Source organism: Echinops telfairi, unplaced genomic scaffold (assembly GCF_000313985.2).
Source record: "Echinops telfairi isolate 266 unplaced genomic scaffold, ASM31398v2 ScPeMD7_655;HRSCAF=1070, whole genome shotgun sequence".
NCBI lineage: Eukaryota > Metazoa > Chordata > Mammalia > Afrosoricida > Tenrecidae > Echinops > Echinops telfairi.
The window spans coordinates 33612168-33628387 of record NW_022104553.1 but is presented as its reverse complement, the minus strand read 5'-3'; the positions used below and the strand labels follow the sequence as shown (position 1 = coordinate 33628387).

At 46.5% G+C, this 16220-nt stretch overlaps 1 protein-coding gene and 2 non-coding genes across 3 annotated transcripts in view; 1 reads left to right on the top strand and 2 right to left on the bottom strand.

Annotated features, from left to right (window-relative positions):
- HAUS5 (HAUS augmin like complex subunit 5) overlaps positions 1 to 661 on the bottom strand; it is a gene marked incomplete at its 5' end in the record, with an annotated part of 8205 nt that extends 7544 nt beyond the window's left edge. Inside the window, one exon of the mRNA XM_045293035.1 lies at positions 630 to 661. Coding sequence (XP_045148970.1) covers positions 630 to 661 — 32 coding nt within the window. The remainder of the gene's footprint in view (positions 1 to 629) is intronic.
- A 13255-nt stretch (positions 662 to 13916) lies between these two features.
- LOC115870419 lies at positions 13917 to 14031 on the bottom strand. Its single transcript, XR_004046696.1, has one exon. It is a non-coding gene; the product is annotated as a small nucleolar RNA SNORD89 (small nucleolar RNA).
- A 304-nt stretch (positions 14032 to 14335) lies between these two features.
- LOC115870462 lies at positions 14336 to 14442 on the top strand. Its single transcript, XR_004046727.1, has one exon. It is a non-coding gene; the product is annotated as a U6 spliceosomal RNA (small nuclear RNA).
- The last annotated feature ends 1778 nt before the right edge of the window (positions 14443 to 16220 follow it).

Here is a 16220-nt window from a genome sequence, read left to right as displayed (position 1 = left end):
TGACGTCACGACGCGCGCGCCGACGGCGAAGGACGCGCCCGGCCGCCGGGCTCCCCTCTCCTTCGAGGCCCCGGGCGCTTTCGCTTTGCGGAGACCACGGGGCAGGGGGATCGCCACTCCTCCCTTGTTACTTTGACACCCTGGGGCATGCGCTATGCCCCGCCCCCCAACGCTTTTTATTAAAAACACTTTATTAGGAGCTCTTGCAGATATGATTACAATCCATAGTCCCATTAGATCAGGCATCACTGCACAATGGCTGCCATCATTTTCAAGACGTTCTCTTTCTTCTTGAACTTTTATATCAGCTCCCCTTGATCCCCTCCCTCTCCCACCCTACCAACCCCATGGACCCTTAATGTATATTATATTGCCATATCCAGTGTATCCATTCATCTACAATTCTGTTCAGTCCCCTCGAGGCATGAACTATTTTCCAGGGGAGAGAGAATCGGGTGAAGGGATGCGGTCACATTACTCTTTGATTTCAGAATTGAAGTGACTTCTGTCTGGGTGGGGGACCAGAGGACACGTATGACCCCTTCTCCAGCATGCATTATTCTGTGCCCCATATTTCAACTGCGGATGACTTTAAGGGATTTCCCCAGGCCTTCACATATGGACCTTACCAAATCCGATTAATGTTTAAACTTGTGGCATATTACAATAGCGACGTCATTCTCGATTGCCTTACATCTTGTAAGAAGAAGACGTTTTTCTCCCTGGAAGGATAAGGTGTTATGAAGCGTAGGATAGGTGAACCCTACTGGGACTAAAATAAGGCTCCGAGGGGTGGGGGGTGGGGGCGGGGTATGGGTTCTGGCCCCACAACGGAATGGGTCCTGAGGAGCTGCGTGTGCGATTGTGGAAGAAAAAGATAGACAGGGGAGCATCAGGAACCCGTCCAGATACTGGAATTAAGAGAGAGCGAGCTAGTTTATTAAACAGGATATATGTGTATCAGGCAGATACTCAATAGATTAGGCAAAGTGTGACTCTCAGACATCCTGACTTCTTTTCGGGGACCATTTCAAAGAAAGTGTCTAGCAAGCAAGAAACATGGTGACAATTACTCTAGGAGAATTTTAAATAGCAGATAGCAGGAAAGCATTTTCTCGACTATCTAGGTGTCCGTAGGAGGTAACTTAAACTTATCGTATTATAGAGCGGTGGTTCTCAACCTTCCTAAGGCCTCGACCCTTTCATACAGTTCCTCATGCTGTGGTGACCCCCCCCAACCAGAATATTATTTTCGTTGCTACTTCATCACTGTCATTTTGCTACTGTTATGAATCTTAATGTAAATATCTGATATGCAGGATATATTTTATTGTTACAAATTGAACATAATTAAAGCAGAGTGATAATCACAAAACAATATGTAATTATATATTGTGAAATATTTCTCTTTTTAAAATGGTTTTATTAGGGGCTCATACAACTCTTATCACAATCCATACATACATCAGTTGTGTAAAGCACATTTGTACATTTGCCCTCATCATTCTCAAAACATTTGCTCTCCACTTAAGCCCCCGGCATCAGCTCCTCATTTTTTCCCCTCCCTCCCGCGCCCCTCTCCCTCATGGGCCCTTGATAATTTATAAATTATTATTTGAAATATTTATTTTTAATGACAAATAAATGGAATTTTGTCTTGAAGCATGGTGTAGAATGGGTAAGTCTTTACACCCCGGTACTCGTATGTGAGCATATCTGCATGTGGGTGGGCCCACCTGGAGACACAGGAGCGGTGTCTCAGTTCGTAAGATCATTGGAAATGTTTTCTGAAGGTCTTAAGGGACCCTTGTGAAAGGGGTGTTAGACCCCCAAAGGGTCCCGACCCACAGGTTGCAAACCACTGTTATAGTGTGTGTGTGTGTGTGTGTGTGAAGAGTTTGTTCCTGGAGAATTATATGCATCTGGCCCCCTTTTAACTTCCAGGAAAATGGTGGGTACGTCATTCAAGTACCTGGCAGCTAAGACACAAAGGAAAAGGCTGGCTCCTAGCTTGATGAGAATAAAATCAACCTTGTCCGCTTTAAAGAGAGGCATATACAGCCTGTAGCGAATAGGTTCCTTAAGAGAACAGCTTAACATTAGCATGTTTTGTCTTAATCATTTTATTGGGGCCTCATACAATGCTTATCACAATCCATACATACATCAATTGTGTAAAGCACATTTGTACATTCGTTGCCCTCATCATTCTCAAAACATTTGCTCTCCACCTAAGCCCCTGGCACCAGCTCATTTCCCCCCTCCCTCATGAACCCTTGATAATTTATAAATTATTATTTTGTCATATCTTACATTGTCGGGTGTCTCCCTTCATCCACTTTTCTGTTGTCTGTCCCCCCAGGGAGGAGGTTATATGTAGATCCTTGTAATCGGTTCCCCCTTTCCAACCCACCCTCCCAGTATCACCACTTTTACCACTGGTCCTGAAGGGATCATCCATCCTGGAATCCCGGTGTTTCCAGTTCCTATCTGTATGTGTACATCCTCTGGTCTAGCCAGACTTGCAAGGTAGAACTGGGATCATGGTAGTGTGTGTGTGTGTGTGCGCGTGTGCGCAGGGTGGTGGTGGGGGAAGCATTTAGGTACTAGAGGAAAGTTGTATGTTTCATCGTTCCTGCACTGCACCGACTGGTTCGTCTCCTCCCTGAGACCCTTCTGTAAGGGAATGTCCAGTGGCCTACAAATGGGCTTTGGGTCTCCACTCCGCACTCCCCCCCCATTCATAATGATATTTTTTGTTCTTTGGTGCCTGATACCTGATCCCTTCGATGCCTCATGATCACACAGGCTGGTGTGCTTCTTCCATGTGGGCTTTGTTGCTTCTGAGCTAGATGGCAGCTTGTTTACCTTCAAGCCTTTAAGACCCCAGATGCTATATCTTTTGATAGCCAGGCACCATAAGCTTTCTACATTAGCATCTGAAGTTGGGGGGAGTTGTGGAATGATTGGACAATGCATATTAGTTATTATTTTTCCCATAACTGTGAGTCTCCCCATGAAGGCTGGCCTTCCTAACCCTGTGGCTATGAGGAGAGAATATTTTCATCCAGCTTCTTAGTATCCCACGGCGGGTATGGTGGGGGCGGTGGATGGACAAGGGGGAGCTGATCTCAAGGAATTCAAAAGGGAGAAAATGTTTTGAAACGGATTTGGTGGCAAATGTACAATACTGCTTGATATGATTGTACTATGGAATGATAGGATGTCTTTATTAGCTCCTAATAAAATGGTTTTAGGGGGAGGAAAGTGAAACATAGAAGTTTTTAAAAAAGAAAAAAAAAAGAACATGTTTTAGTTCCACTCCCAGGCCTGCAACATTCAGCATTTGGTCAGCACTTACTGAGCCCTGGAACAAGGATAGACCAAACGTAAGTGACTTTGAGTTGAACCCAGGAGCAAAGACCAGGCAGAGGATTTGAACCTGAGGAACTAGCCACCAGGTGCAGGCACACCATCCCATAAGAAATGATGATATCCCACTCAGAACCCTTTGCAACTGACTCAATTAAAAAAAATAATTTTATCAGGGGCTCATACAGTTCTTATCACAATCCATCCATCCATCCATTGTGTCAAGCACATTTGTACATATGTTGCCATCATCATTCTCAAAACATTTGCTTTCTCCTTGAGCGCTTGGTATCAGTTCATTTTTTCCCCCGTCCCTCCCTCATAAACCCTTGATAATTTATAAATTATTTTTTATGTCTTACACTGTCCAATGTATCCCTTAACCCACTTTTCTGTTGTCCATCCCCATGGGGGGGCTATATGTAGATCCTTGTGATCGGTTCCCTCTTTCTCCCCCACCTGGTATTGCTACTCTCATTATTGGTCCTGAGGGCTTTACCTGCCCTGGATTCCCTGTGTTTCCAGCTCTTATCTGTACCAGTGTACATCCTCTGGTCTGGACGGATTTTAAAGTTAGAAGTGGGATCATGATACTGGGGGGGAAGGGGGAGGAAGCATTAAAGAACTAGAGGAAAATTGTATGTTTCATCGGTGCTATACTGCACTGACTGGCTCATCTTCTCCCAGAGACCCTTCTGTAAGGGGATGTCCACAACGGACTCCATTTTGAACACTTCTTGCACTCACATCTATCCACGGGACTCAATTCCTGGAACCCTCCACCACCTTTCATGAACAAACATGAGCTCCTTCGGGAGACGTGGCTTGTGTTGCTTTAGACCTCTTCCTAGCTCCCTTTGCAAGATGCCTTTTTCCTGTCTCCCTTCTCAAGGTGCTTCGCTAATAAATCTTTTTGCTCCAGCGTTGAGCTTGGCTCCCTGCTTTGTTATTACTGGCAGGGAAAGAGCCTCCAGTTGGAAGCTTGCTCTGGCAACAGTACCGCAATAGACACACAGGAAGACAAGTGCACGAATGCATACATGACAGCCTAAGGCACATCTCAGTCTAGTGCCAAGTCTTGGCTCTCCCCCTGGACTGTGAATGTTCTGAGGGCAGAAACGAGGTGTGTGTTGGAGCTTCAATTCTGAGCATGCAGTTTGCGAAAGGCTATGGTTTACAGCCCACCCCTTACTGGTCACTTTGTCATACTGTGGTGCATTTGTTAGTTCCTGGATTGGGTTGCCTTTGCACGCTAAAAGAAATCACGCGGCAGCACGTTTTGTCATCCCAGTGGGTTTGTAGGAAGCAAGGGAAAGGCTCAGGTATTAGTCTCCAAAGGGTACACAGGATTTCTGGGAAGCTTGTCAGATGGCTTTTGCAACTGGGCAGGAAAAAACACCTGGAGAGAATACAGGAACTGGGGAGTGCGAAACCTACACACGAGGAACTGGGGAACCCCCGAGGGCCAAGAGGGGGTGCGCCCCGCCACCTACATGAGGGACTCCCCTCAGGCACCTGAGCAAGGGCAGAATAAAAGAGAAACTGGGGACCACCGGCCAAGAGGGCATGCCAGACTGCGTCCCTGGCTCTCAAGCTCTCCCGCAGCCCCCTGATGGGGGGAGCCGGGGTTGAGGGCATTGGCTGATCCTATTGGCTAAGTCTAAGCCCACCTGTGTGATGTCATGTGGCTGGGCCTAGTCTGTGCTCCCAGTTGGACATCCCACCTGGGCGAAGGAGGCTTGTGTCTGAGCATGCTCCGTTTGAATCGCTCCCATAGGTGTCTAATTAGTGATCTCGTTCTAACCCCTGTCTTGGGGCCCCATGCAGACACTGGGGAGACAACCCTCTTTGTCCCTAATCAAGCAATCTAATAGCGTGTGTTGTGCCAGGACGCGATCGATTAACCCCGTTCTAACCCGTCTTGGGGCCCCATGCAGACATTGGGGAGACAACCCTCTTTGTCCCTAATCAAGCGATCTAATAGCGTGTGTTGTGCCAGGACGCGACCGATTAACCCACCCGCAACTTTAATTAAAATTAGTAAGCCTTTATTAGCCGGAGGTCATGGGGTGGCTAGAGTCTAATTCTGCCAGGACCCCATGTGCTTAAAGTGGGCGGTTTGTATACTTGTTTATAAACAAGGCATAGGGGCAGGGTGGCTTTCCACTGTATGGAGAAAAGGGCACACGTTCTCTGGAGAATTTGGAGACGAAGGCATAGGGGGCAGGGGGCAGCTCACGGCATGGAGAAAAGGGGAACTTGGAGCAGGGGGTTTAGACAGGTTATCAGCATTTCCAGAAATAAGTGACAATGGCTCAGCAGTTACAAGAGGAATTACAGAATCTGCAAATTGGCCACCTTTGGGTCAGTACAAAATGGCTATACTCAGGCTCATTAGTACAGTAGGGTTCCATTGTTAAAATGGCTCCATCTCAACTGACGACGTAAATCTGTTACAAACGGAGCATGCACAGGCTAAGACCCTGTAGATCCAGGTAAAGCCAATACCTCGGGCACACGCACCTTAGGTTCATGAATAAGGTCAACCAGTACCTTCAACCGTGCCTCTCCAGCCAGAGGTGTTAAACACCCCAGCTGTGGAAGGCCAGCTCTCTTTTTGCTCTGGTCTTGCGGCAGGTCGGAGGAGGGCAGGCGTGCCCCCTCAGGGCCTGCTCCAGGCCGACTTGGGGTCCACCTGCACTTGGGCTCTGGCTCTTGTAGTCCCTTGCTCTCTTAGAGTCTTGACCTCTTGGTCCCCGGGGAGTCCCCAGTTCTGCCCGTTCTTTTTCACGTGGTTTTTCATGCCCAGTCATAAGCCCCATGTAGCTTCCGGCTTCCCTGAAGCTTGGCATGCTTTCCAGAAATAGCATGTACCCTTTTGAGAGTGTAAAACCTGAAACTTTTCTGTTCCTTCATAAAAACGCCTTTGGATCACAAAACGTGCTTCAGTGTGAAGCAAAGAGCCGAGAAACGTACCGAATGACACAGTGGCGGGAACAATGGGCTCAAGCAGAGTGGAGCAGTGACACGGACATGATCTCATGGCCACTTGAAGAGACACACGTGCAGGGGTGGTATTCAATCTGTCAATCAGGTCGCGGTCTGACGGTGCCTCTGCGCGGCCATGTCCTCCTCATGAGGAGGGCCCTGGGAACGTCCCCTCTCTTTGCCTTCACCTTCCTGCTGGCTGACCCTGATTGCTGCCAGAACCACCGCCATGGAATCCACACCGCTTGGCACCCAGCAGCCTGGGCTCTTCCTGCAGGCTGCATGCTTGGATGTGGCTGCGAGCCTGAAGAGGGACGTCGGGACTTGAGTTGGACTGGGCTGGGATGTTTGCTGGATGCACAGTTACTTATCGGTACAAAGCTCTTACACATACATGGTGGATTTGTTTCTCTAGTCAGCCCAGCCTAACACAAACATGGAACTTTTGAGGGTGGTGCAGGACTGGGCAGTGTTTCATTCTTGTCGGAATCAACTCAATGGCACTTAACAACAACAGGTTACAGCAGAGCCTGAAATGCATCAATAAGTCTCCACATCAATCCAGCCTCCACTGAATTCCTTCCGACCATTAGCCCAGTTTGAATCACTTTGCCCTTAGGCAGAGGACATTAAATTGGATTGCTGTCACTCTCCTAGCTAGTCCAGGGAGAAGTGGCATGGCCCTTAGGGACTTCTCTGGCTGTGCCCTGGATGGAAACTGGGTGCTAGGGTCACATAGTCAGAGGACCCGAAGCAGTGCCCTTGTCAGCTCTGGCATAATGTACATGTCCCAATCGTCGTCCCATTTCTGCTCCTGTGGGCCGACCTGCAACTGCCACTGATTGATCTACTGCCACACCGTGCTTCAGTGACAGTTTGCTTCACCCGCCCAGATCCTAGGAATGTCTCTGATTCTCTATAAATCATTGGACGCCTTTATGACCTCAAACTAATGATTTCCCTCTTCTCCCTCATTATCTTTTCCTGTTTATGACTCATTAAATGTTCTCAAACGATATCCGAGATTCAAGGTCTCTTTTGTACCCTAACATAGGTCTTTCTTGGTCATCGCTGTGTATCCAGCATCACTGTCCAGAACCACGCGTGAGGGGGCACTGGGTGCCTAGAGGAGGGAGCTGGATGTAGTATTCCTGTGGGGAGAATTTTGTCAGATAAAAGGTGAAGAACAGTGTTGTAGCATTTCCCCTTCAGGAGAGTTGGAATTGGAGACTTTCATCAGTACCTTAAAAGGCAGAGAACACTCCAACAACAACCCATTTTGGATGGTGGTGGATGTGTGACATTACTTACGGCTACACGGATGTCCCTTTTGTTCCCTGACTCGTCAAACTCAGCCTAGCTTCAGGCATTTCTTAACTTGCTGTGCCCACTGCATGGGAGCGCTGTGGACACCGGCTCTTTTGAATAGTTAACTTCCAGTGCTCGGCTCAAAGAACATCTCAGAGAGGTCTGGAGTGGCAGCCAGCCCAGTCAGAGACTACAATTCCCAGAGGCCCTACCGTCCAGTTCAGGCCCTGAGACTGGGTCCATCTAAGGGACTAGGAGTAGAAGTGATGTGTCCCTTTAGGGCCAAGACTTTCCAGACGCAGGTGGAGAATCTCTACCCCTGCTGCCTTCATTCCAGGCACTCCTAGCGCTGAGGTCAGTGGTTCTCCCCTTCCTCATGCCACATCCCTTTCATACAGTTCATGTGGTGGTGATCCCCAACCATCAAATGATTGTCGTGGCTATGTCATCACTGTCATTTGCTACTGTGATGAATCGGGTGACCACTGGGAAAGGGTCGTTCGACACCCCCCCAAAGGGGTCACGACCCACAGGTGGAGAACCACTGCCTTAGGGGATGGTGAAATCACCACCACGTGGGCCACAAGAAATTTCCGAGTGGACAGGTTACATGAGTGCAAAAAGGACTCCTGTTTTGTGAAAGATTGGCATGGTGGGTTTTATATGTTATAGGAGCCAGCATGAGTCTAACGACGATGCCTATACGTGATTGCCTGCTAACCATGCTTCTCAAAATGATTCATGGTTCTGTTGAAGGATCAGTTGTGAAATATCTCCAATCTGTCAGGGATAGGTATTTTTGATCTCTGCTGTTTAACAATTCTATTGATTGTACACTTGGATGGCATGGCATGTTGGATGTTGCCAAAGAGTTGCTGGACATTTCAACACATATTTTGCTGTAGACCACTCGAGAACTATTGGTGCACCTGTCCAGTAAATGCTACTGCACTTACCACCACCTTCGATGATCTAATATATATATATATATATATTTTTTTTTTTTTACGGCTTTTTTTTTTTTTTCACTACGAGACTATAAAAGGCCTAATTTACCTTACTCTACTATAGTCTTAGCATCTAGTGCAGTCCCTGGCACATGGTATGTGCTCAGAAAGGATCTGTTGAATGATGGAAGGGGTATGGATGAATAAATAAATTCTGCAGTGAAAACACTCTATAATCGGTGTTTGACCTGAGAATTATAACCAGTCCCTTAATGTTCCCCAATTACAGAGAGGACCACTCTGATCTGTCACTCTCTGGTGACACGTCAGTCTCCCATCTTGCTTTAAGTTCTGTTTCTGACAAGGCTCCGGTATCTCCGGCGACAGAGGTACGGAGCACAGTCAGAGCCCCTGTAGGCATACCTAAGTTTGCGAAGGGTATGCATGAAAGAGGAGGCTTTCTACTCACAGAAAGAGGCTCGGAACCCCCTCAGGGCAGTTCTACCCTGTCCTCTCGGGTTGCTATCTGTCGGAATGGACTTGCTGCAGTGAGTTTAGAGTTGTGTGAGTATGCAAGAATGTGGGTGGAAGGGGGCATGCCTTGGACACAGAGTGCCCTACCCTCTCATTCATGACCTCCACCCTTTGGCTGGGTTCCAGAGTCTGGAATTCTGGTCCAAGGAGCTACGGGAGCCCTCACTCCCCCCATCAAGCACCTCAAGTTGCCGAACCAGACGGGCAGCTCTTGGCACTCCAGGTATCAAGGGGTAGGAATCCCATTCAAGTTAGAGGAATATTTAGAACCAGCAAGAGTGACACTGTTGTATATATTTGGTGGCACGTTCATGGGTTAGAGAGGGGTTATCGGGAGAGCACATCTGTGAGGATTAAAATGAGTAAGATGATCATGCTGCTGCTGCCCAACCCGATGCCTATGAGAGCGATGTAGAAGGTTTGGTAGGAGGTCTCCTCTGCCAGGGCCCGGTTATTCCACCTGTTGCAGTGCCTTGTCTATGTTTGAGGGGAGAAGGGGAACGGGGAATCATGGGTTCAAAAGGGTTACTGGGTAGAGATACGTTGACTGTGAGGGACTATAAGAACTCAGGGTGAAGGGGGTGACCCTGTTAGTTAGGGATGAGAGGCTTCTAGCACAGGAGAGAGGAGGAGGAAGCAATTGAGTCAGGGTCAGCGGCAGGAAGGAGAGGAAGGGTGAGGATGGGGTTGATGAGATTCCCACCTGGATAGAGAAGATCAGGGCGATAATGCCTATGGGAAAACACAGAAAGAAGGCCAGCAGCGCCAGGCATAAGTGGTCGTTGGGGGGCTTTGCCGGCAGAAGCTCAAACGCCTGGGGGTAGGGAGTGGACTGTGGCTCAGTGGGACTTCTGGATTGGACTATATCCCCTCTACCATCACCCCTCTTCAATCTCACACATCTCTCCTCGCCTCCTGTAAAATCTCCATCCACATCCTCTTTGCAGCACTCATCAATTCTCTTCAACTTTTATCTCGTCCCCTGGAACCCCTCTCTGTCCCCTTTAATTGCCCTCATCGCTACAAGAGTTCCTGATGGGTACATATGGTTAAGGCAATCAGCTGCTACCAGACAGGCCAGCGACCTCAGAGGAAAGTCTTGACGAAGTATTGCCAAACAGAAAACAACAAAAAACCAGCCGTTGAAAGCAGGCCGAAGCAGTTCTACTGTGATACACCTCGAATCACCATGAACTTCAGAATCAGTTCAACTGCAACGGGTTTAGGTTTTTTTGTTTGGTTTCCCCAAGCAGTCTTCTCTTTGCCCTTGTAAAACACTTAGCAAGACGACTCTTGATGGCACATGGTTAAGTGCTGGGCTGATACCTGGAAGGGCAGGAGTGTGAACCCACAAGCCACCGTGGCAGAAAAGACCCGACAAGGAGCTCCTGAAGAGGGCAGCTGTGGGTACACGATCGGGCAGCTGTGCTGTCCTAAACGTGCCGAGTTGGAACAGACTCAAAAGGCCACCCACAAGACCTTTACTGAACACTTACACATTCTCACTTTTCATCTGTCAAATCTTCACTATCCCATAATGAAATGCTTGCCCATAATACTTCTAGGATCCACAATAGCCTTCTCACTGCCCTTTTCCAACACCCCTCACGTTTTCTCCTATATTCCTAGGAACGATATGACTATAGTTCCTATATTCCTAGGACCTCCACGGTCTTGCTCTATAAGCCCTTACTGTTCACCATCAACTCCGTTGCCTCCATAATCCTCTCTTGGCTCTTCCGACAGCCTCTCTGACCATCTGAATGCCAATCCTTGTCCACCTTCTCTGTCCTCTTAAAGACCTTTGCTCGGACTCCCTTTCAATACTTTCTCTTTTTTGCTCCCTGAAATCAACCTCCTAAATATTTTTAACTCCATCCTCTTAGAAGTCCTCCCTCTTCTCAAGCGCTGGGACCCCCTCTTAATCCTTCTCTGTCCACCGAGGGGGCTAGGCTACCCTCCCCGCTCCCATCTTGGTCCTTCTCGGTCTCTGAGCCCTCTTACCCTCGCTCTCTCATCCTGTACGCTCATAAATCCTCTCCCTTCCCACCTGAGTCACTCCCATTCGGGGCCGGCGTCTAGCAACCTGGGCTCGCCCAGAACGGGCTCCCTAGCTCACAACACTTCCGGGGTTGCCACGGAGACCAGTCAGACCCCGCCTCCCGTTCTTATTGGCTGGTTGGAAGGTGCGTATCTTGAGACGGAGAACCAATCCACTTTAGCTCCTCCGTGAGGGACGACTCCCTTTGCCCATGACCGGCCAGCTGGAGAACCCCGGGCTCCACCCTCCGAGCCGGAGGGTACCAGCTCCTCACCTCCCAGACACGCGGCCCTGGACCAGCTGGCGGGGTGAAGCCCAGGAAACCAGGGGTGGGGGTGGGGATTGAGTCCGGCTCCTAGCGACCCTGGAGGGCAGGGTGGAATCGCACCTGCGCGGTTCCGAGACTGGAACTTCATACCTGAGTGCAAAGCCCGGTCTTTCTCCCACAGAGCGGCTTGTGGTTTTGAACTGCTAACCTTGAGGTCAGCCGCCCAGCGCGTAACTACTATGTCACCAGGGCTCCTTGCATGCGGTCAGGTTCTTCGACCACGGAGAGTGACCTTGGTGAAGATGAACGCCACTTCATAAGTTTCTTTGACATCTGTATGTCCCCGTTGGTGATATTCTCTGTAAGAGCCATGATCTGTGCAAATGAGTGGCAAAATGTATTTGCCATATAAGAAAGTTTAATTGCCATATACTTCACATAGTATACTATTTAATCGTTCAGTCATATTATGAGTTGTGCACTCATCACCACAATTTCATACTTTTTCCTTTATGTGTGCCTTACATTTCTTGTTTCTCATTTATTGAGCTAATTAGGGCTGTTTATCCACTGTTGCCTAGTAGTGGTGAACATGTACTTCCTTGACTTGTCATACATCTTAGGGAGAAAGACAAATGTGTCACTTGCAAATCAGTTGGTCACCATCACGTTAAGTATTAGCTATAGGTTTCCTGAAAACGCCCTTGATCAGGCTGAGGGTGCTGCCTCTCATTTCTAGTTTGTTGAGTTATTTTCCTTTTTTATGAATGGATGCTAAGTTTTCTCAACACTTTTTTTGTGTGTGCAGCAGCTCATACATGGTTTCCTTCTTCAGTTAATAGGTTGGATTGTATTTGTTGATTTTCTAATCTTAAACCAGTTTTGTATTTTGGCGATGGTGCCTTGTTTTATTTTGTTTTTTTAATACTGCTTATTTTGATCTGAGAAGCCCTGGTGGCGAAGTGGTTACGTGCAAGCCTGTTCTTGTTGAGCAAAATGGGGTTGTTTAGTCTTGTAAACAGTCACCGTCCTGTAAACTCAGAAGGGCAGTGCTGTCCTGTCTTAGAGGGTCATTATATAGCAGTGAGATAGATAGGGTCGCTATCCCAGGAGTCCAGGTGGCATCGTGGTTCCGAGTTGGGCTGCTAACCAAAGGTCAACAGTTCGAAACCACCAGCTGCTCCACAGGAAAAGACTGACTTTCTGCTCCTGTAAAGAGTTAGTCTTAGAAACTCACCGGGCACTTCTCCCCTACCCTGTACGGTTGCTGTGAGTTGGCATCTGCTCTAAGGGTGACTCAGAATTGACTCGTTTTTTTGACTTGGTGGCTGCTAACTGCAGCATGAGTCGCTCTCTCTGCCTGGGGAGAAGACAAAGGCTTCAAGTGAATGTAAGGAAGAACGTGTGAGCTATGGACAACTTGACTGTAAAGTGTTAGAAAAGTATGCATTTGGAGTTTGTAACTTAAAAATCTTATTTGAATTATATATATATATATATATATAATAAAAATATGTAAATATTTTTGTTTTTTAAAAAATTATCTACCATAATGGTTGACATACATTTTTTTTGTTTGTTTCTTGAAATCAATATGGATAATTGGAAGCAGGAATTAAGAAAACAATTCCAGTATGCTAACTCCATCGCCCTTTCCAGCTCACTGCCAATAAACAACGGTTTAAGGGGGGAAAAAAAAAAAAAAAAAAGAAAACAATTCCTTCCTCTGATCCATTTTAAAGCTGTGTCAGTTAAAAAAAAAAGTTAAGCGGAAGTACACATGGTTTAAGACCCTGGTGAATCCCCTCTGACCATGGGCCAGCGCTGTGACTAGCCTTGCTGACAGGCAGAGTACAGTGGAAAGTGCAGTGTCGCAGATGCACTTACGTGAAAAATTAGCACCCTATCATTCGATCTCCCTAATGTTCTATTTAAATTTGTGCTAGTTTTTAGTATTTTCTTTCTTTTTGATTGAGGTTTTTATCTGTTTTACTTTGTTATTCTTATTTTTTTTTGGCTTATAGGCTCTCACGTATATATTTTGTTTTATGCATCTCTATAAATTCATCTGTAAAATGGAGAAAGTAACACAAATTTTATAAAACAATGTTGACGCTTAAAAAAAATTTTAGCTCTGAAAAAATTTTTTTTTTAAGCTCTTAAGGCAGTATTTGGCCACAGATAAAGTCTCCAGGTTTAGGCAGGGAGGAAGAAAGCAAACAGGAAACACTGGGGGGAAGTACGAGAAATCATGGTATAAGGATTGCAAAGAGAGAGCTCAAGCAAAATGTGTATGAATTGCTGAATGTAAAACTGATGATCTGCTCTGTAAATCTTTACTTAAATCACAATTAACCCCCTTCCCCCTTTTTTTAAGTTCTGAATTCTTTGGGAATGCCTTTCTTGGCCACGCCTATCTGCCAAGTTTGACCAAGGCACCCGCTTGCGTGCCGCCAATACTGAGGTCAGACTAGGGTTCGCTTCAGGAGGTTTTGTCATCGTGCATCCACACAGAGAGCAAACTGCTTATGGAGACACTGCAATCCGGCCTTTTATTGTCATCATTCCTCAGTTTTGTTGGTTTTTAAAGAATTTTCTGTATAGGAAATCTATGATATATAGGTTCCTTGGGGGTATGGGGAGGGAGGTTTGGGGGAAATGGGGAGCTAATAAGGATGTGTACGAGAATGAAGAAAATGTTCTGAAATTGATTGTGGTGATGATGGTACACCTATCTTATTGAGATTGAACTATTGAACTGTATGATATGTGTATTATGTGCCAATAAAACTGCCAGGGAAAAATGAAATGAAAAACCAAACTCATTCAACTTGAAAACAAAAATAAAAACTGTGTGGCATCTAAAATCCACAGTTTGTGCTCGCTTTGGCGGCACATATACTAAAATTGGAACGATACAGAGAAGATTAGCATGGCCCCTGCGCAAGGATAACACACAAATTTGTGAAACGTTCCATACTAAAAAAAAAAATCCACAGTCTTAAGGCCAATGAATATATTTTTAATTGTGGTAGATATATATATCTAACAAAACATTTGACATCTCAATTTTAAGTATAAAGCAGGCAACATTAAATTTGTTCACCATAGTGTACATGTTTCCTAATTTTTTCCCCCATTAACAGGAAGAAAAGTACCTCTGAAGCAATAACTGCCCTCCTTGATCCTCGGAGTCCTAGTAGTGTAGTGGGTTATACTTTGAGCTACTAACTTCAGGGTCAGAGGTTTGAATCTGTCAGTCACTCTGAGGGAGAAAGATGAGGCTTTCTGCATTTGTAAAGATTTAAAGTCTCAAATGGGTGCATAAGCAAATGTGGTGAAGAAAGCTGATGGTGGCCTGCTATCAAAAGATATAGCATCTGGAAAGTGGGTGAGGGGCAACGGAGGACAATATATAGGGAAAAAAATAATAATCTGTAACTTAAGTTGATATCAGGGGCTCAAGTGGGAAGAGATTGCTTTGAAAATCATAATAGCGCATGTGCAAATGTGCTTGACACACTGGATGAATGTATGGATTGTGATGAGATGTGTAAGAGCCCCCTTAAAAGTATTAAAACAAAAAAAAGATATAGCATCTGGGGTCTTAAAGGCTTGAAGGTAAACAAGTGGCCATCTAGCTCAGAAGCAACAAAGTCCACATGGAAGAAGCTCACCAGCCTGTGTGATCACGAGGTGTTGAAGGGATCAGGTATCAGACATCAAAGAACAAAAAATCATAACATTGTGAATGAGGGGGAGTGTGGAGTGGGAACCCAAAGCCCATCAGTAGGCAACTGGACATCCCCTTACAGAAGGTTGGGTCACGGGGAGGAGACGAGCCAGTCAGGGTGCAGTGTAGCAATGATAAACATACAACTTTCCTCTAGTTCCTAAATGCTTCTCACCCACCCACCCATCATGATCCCAATTCTACCTTACAAATCATGCTAGACCAGAGGATGTACACTGTACAGATGGGAACTGGAAACAGTGTGAATCCAGGACAGATGATCCCTTCAGGGCCAGTGGTGAGAGTGGCGATATTGGGAGGGTGGAGGAAGGATGGGATGGAAAGGGGGAACATTATAAGGATCTACATATAACCTCTTCCCTGAGAGATGGACAAAAAAGTGGGTTCAGGAGACGTCAGACTGTGTAAGATAGGACAAAATAATAATTTATAAATTATCAAGGGCTCATGAGGGAGGGGAGAGTTGGGAGGGAGGGGGGAAATGAGGAACTGATGCGGGGGCTTAGGTGGAGAACAAATGTTTTGAGAATGATGAGGGCAATGAATGTACAAATGTGCTTGACACAATGGATGTATGTATGGATTGTGTTAAGAGTTGTATGAACCCCCTATAAAATGATGAAAAAAGGTGTAAAGTCTCAGAAATTCAAAGGGACAGTTCCACCCTGTCCTATGGGGTCACTTGAGTTGGAATCAACTGGGTTGCCGTGAATATATGGCCATTGCATGAACGGACCTGGTGGCACAGTGGTTAAGAGCTCAGCCGTTAACCAAAAGGTCAGTGGTTTGGACCCACCAAGCACATGACCGAAGAAAGAAGTGACAGTCTGCCTCTGTAAGTATTACAGTGAAGGCAGCTCGACTCTGTTGGAAAAGTGTGTTGTGATAAGTGCATGGTCTTGTCACCAAGGCAGGTGACCGTGCATGATTGGTGCATTTTTGTGCATGTGCATTGTGGCAGTTACATAATCTGTCAACTTGTGAAGGGGTGGAGTCTAGCCTGTCAAC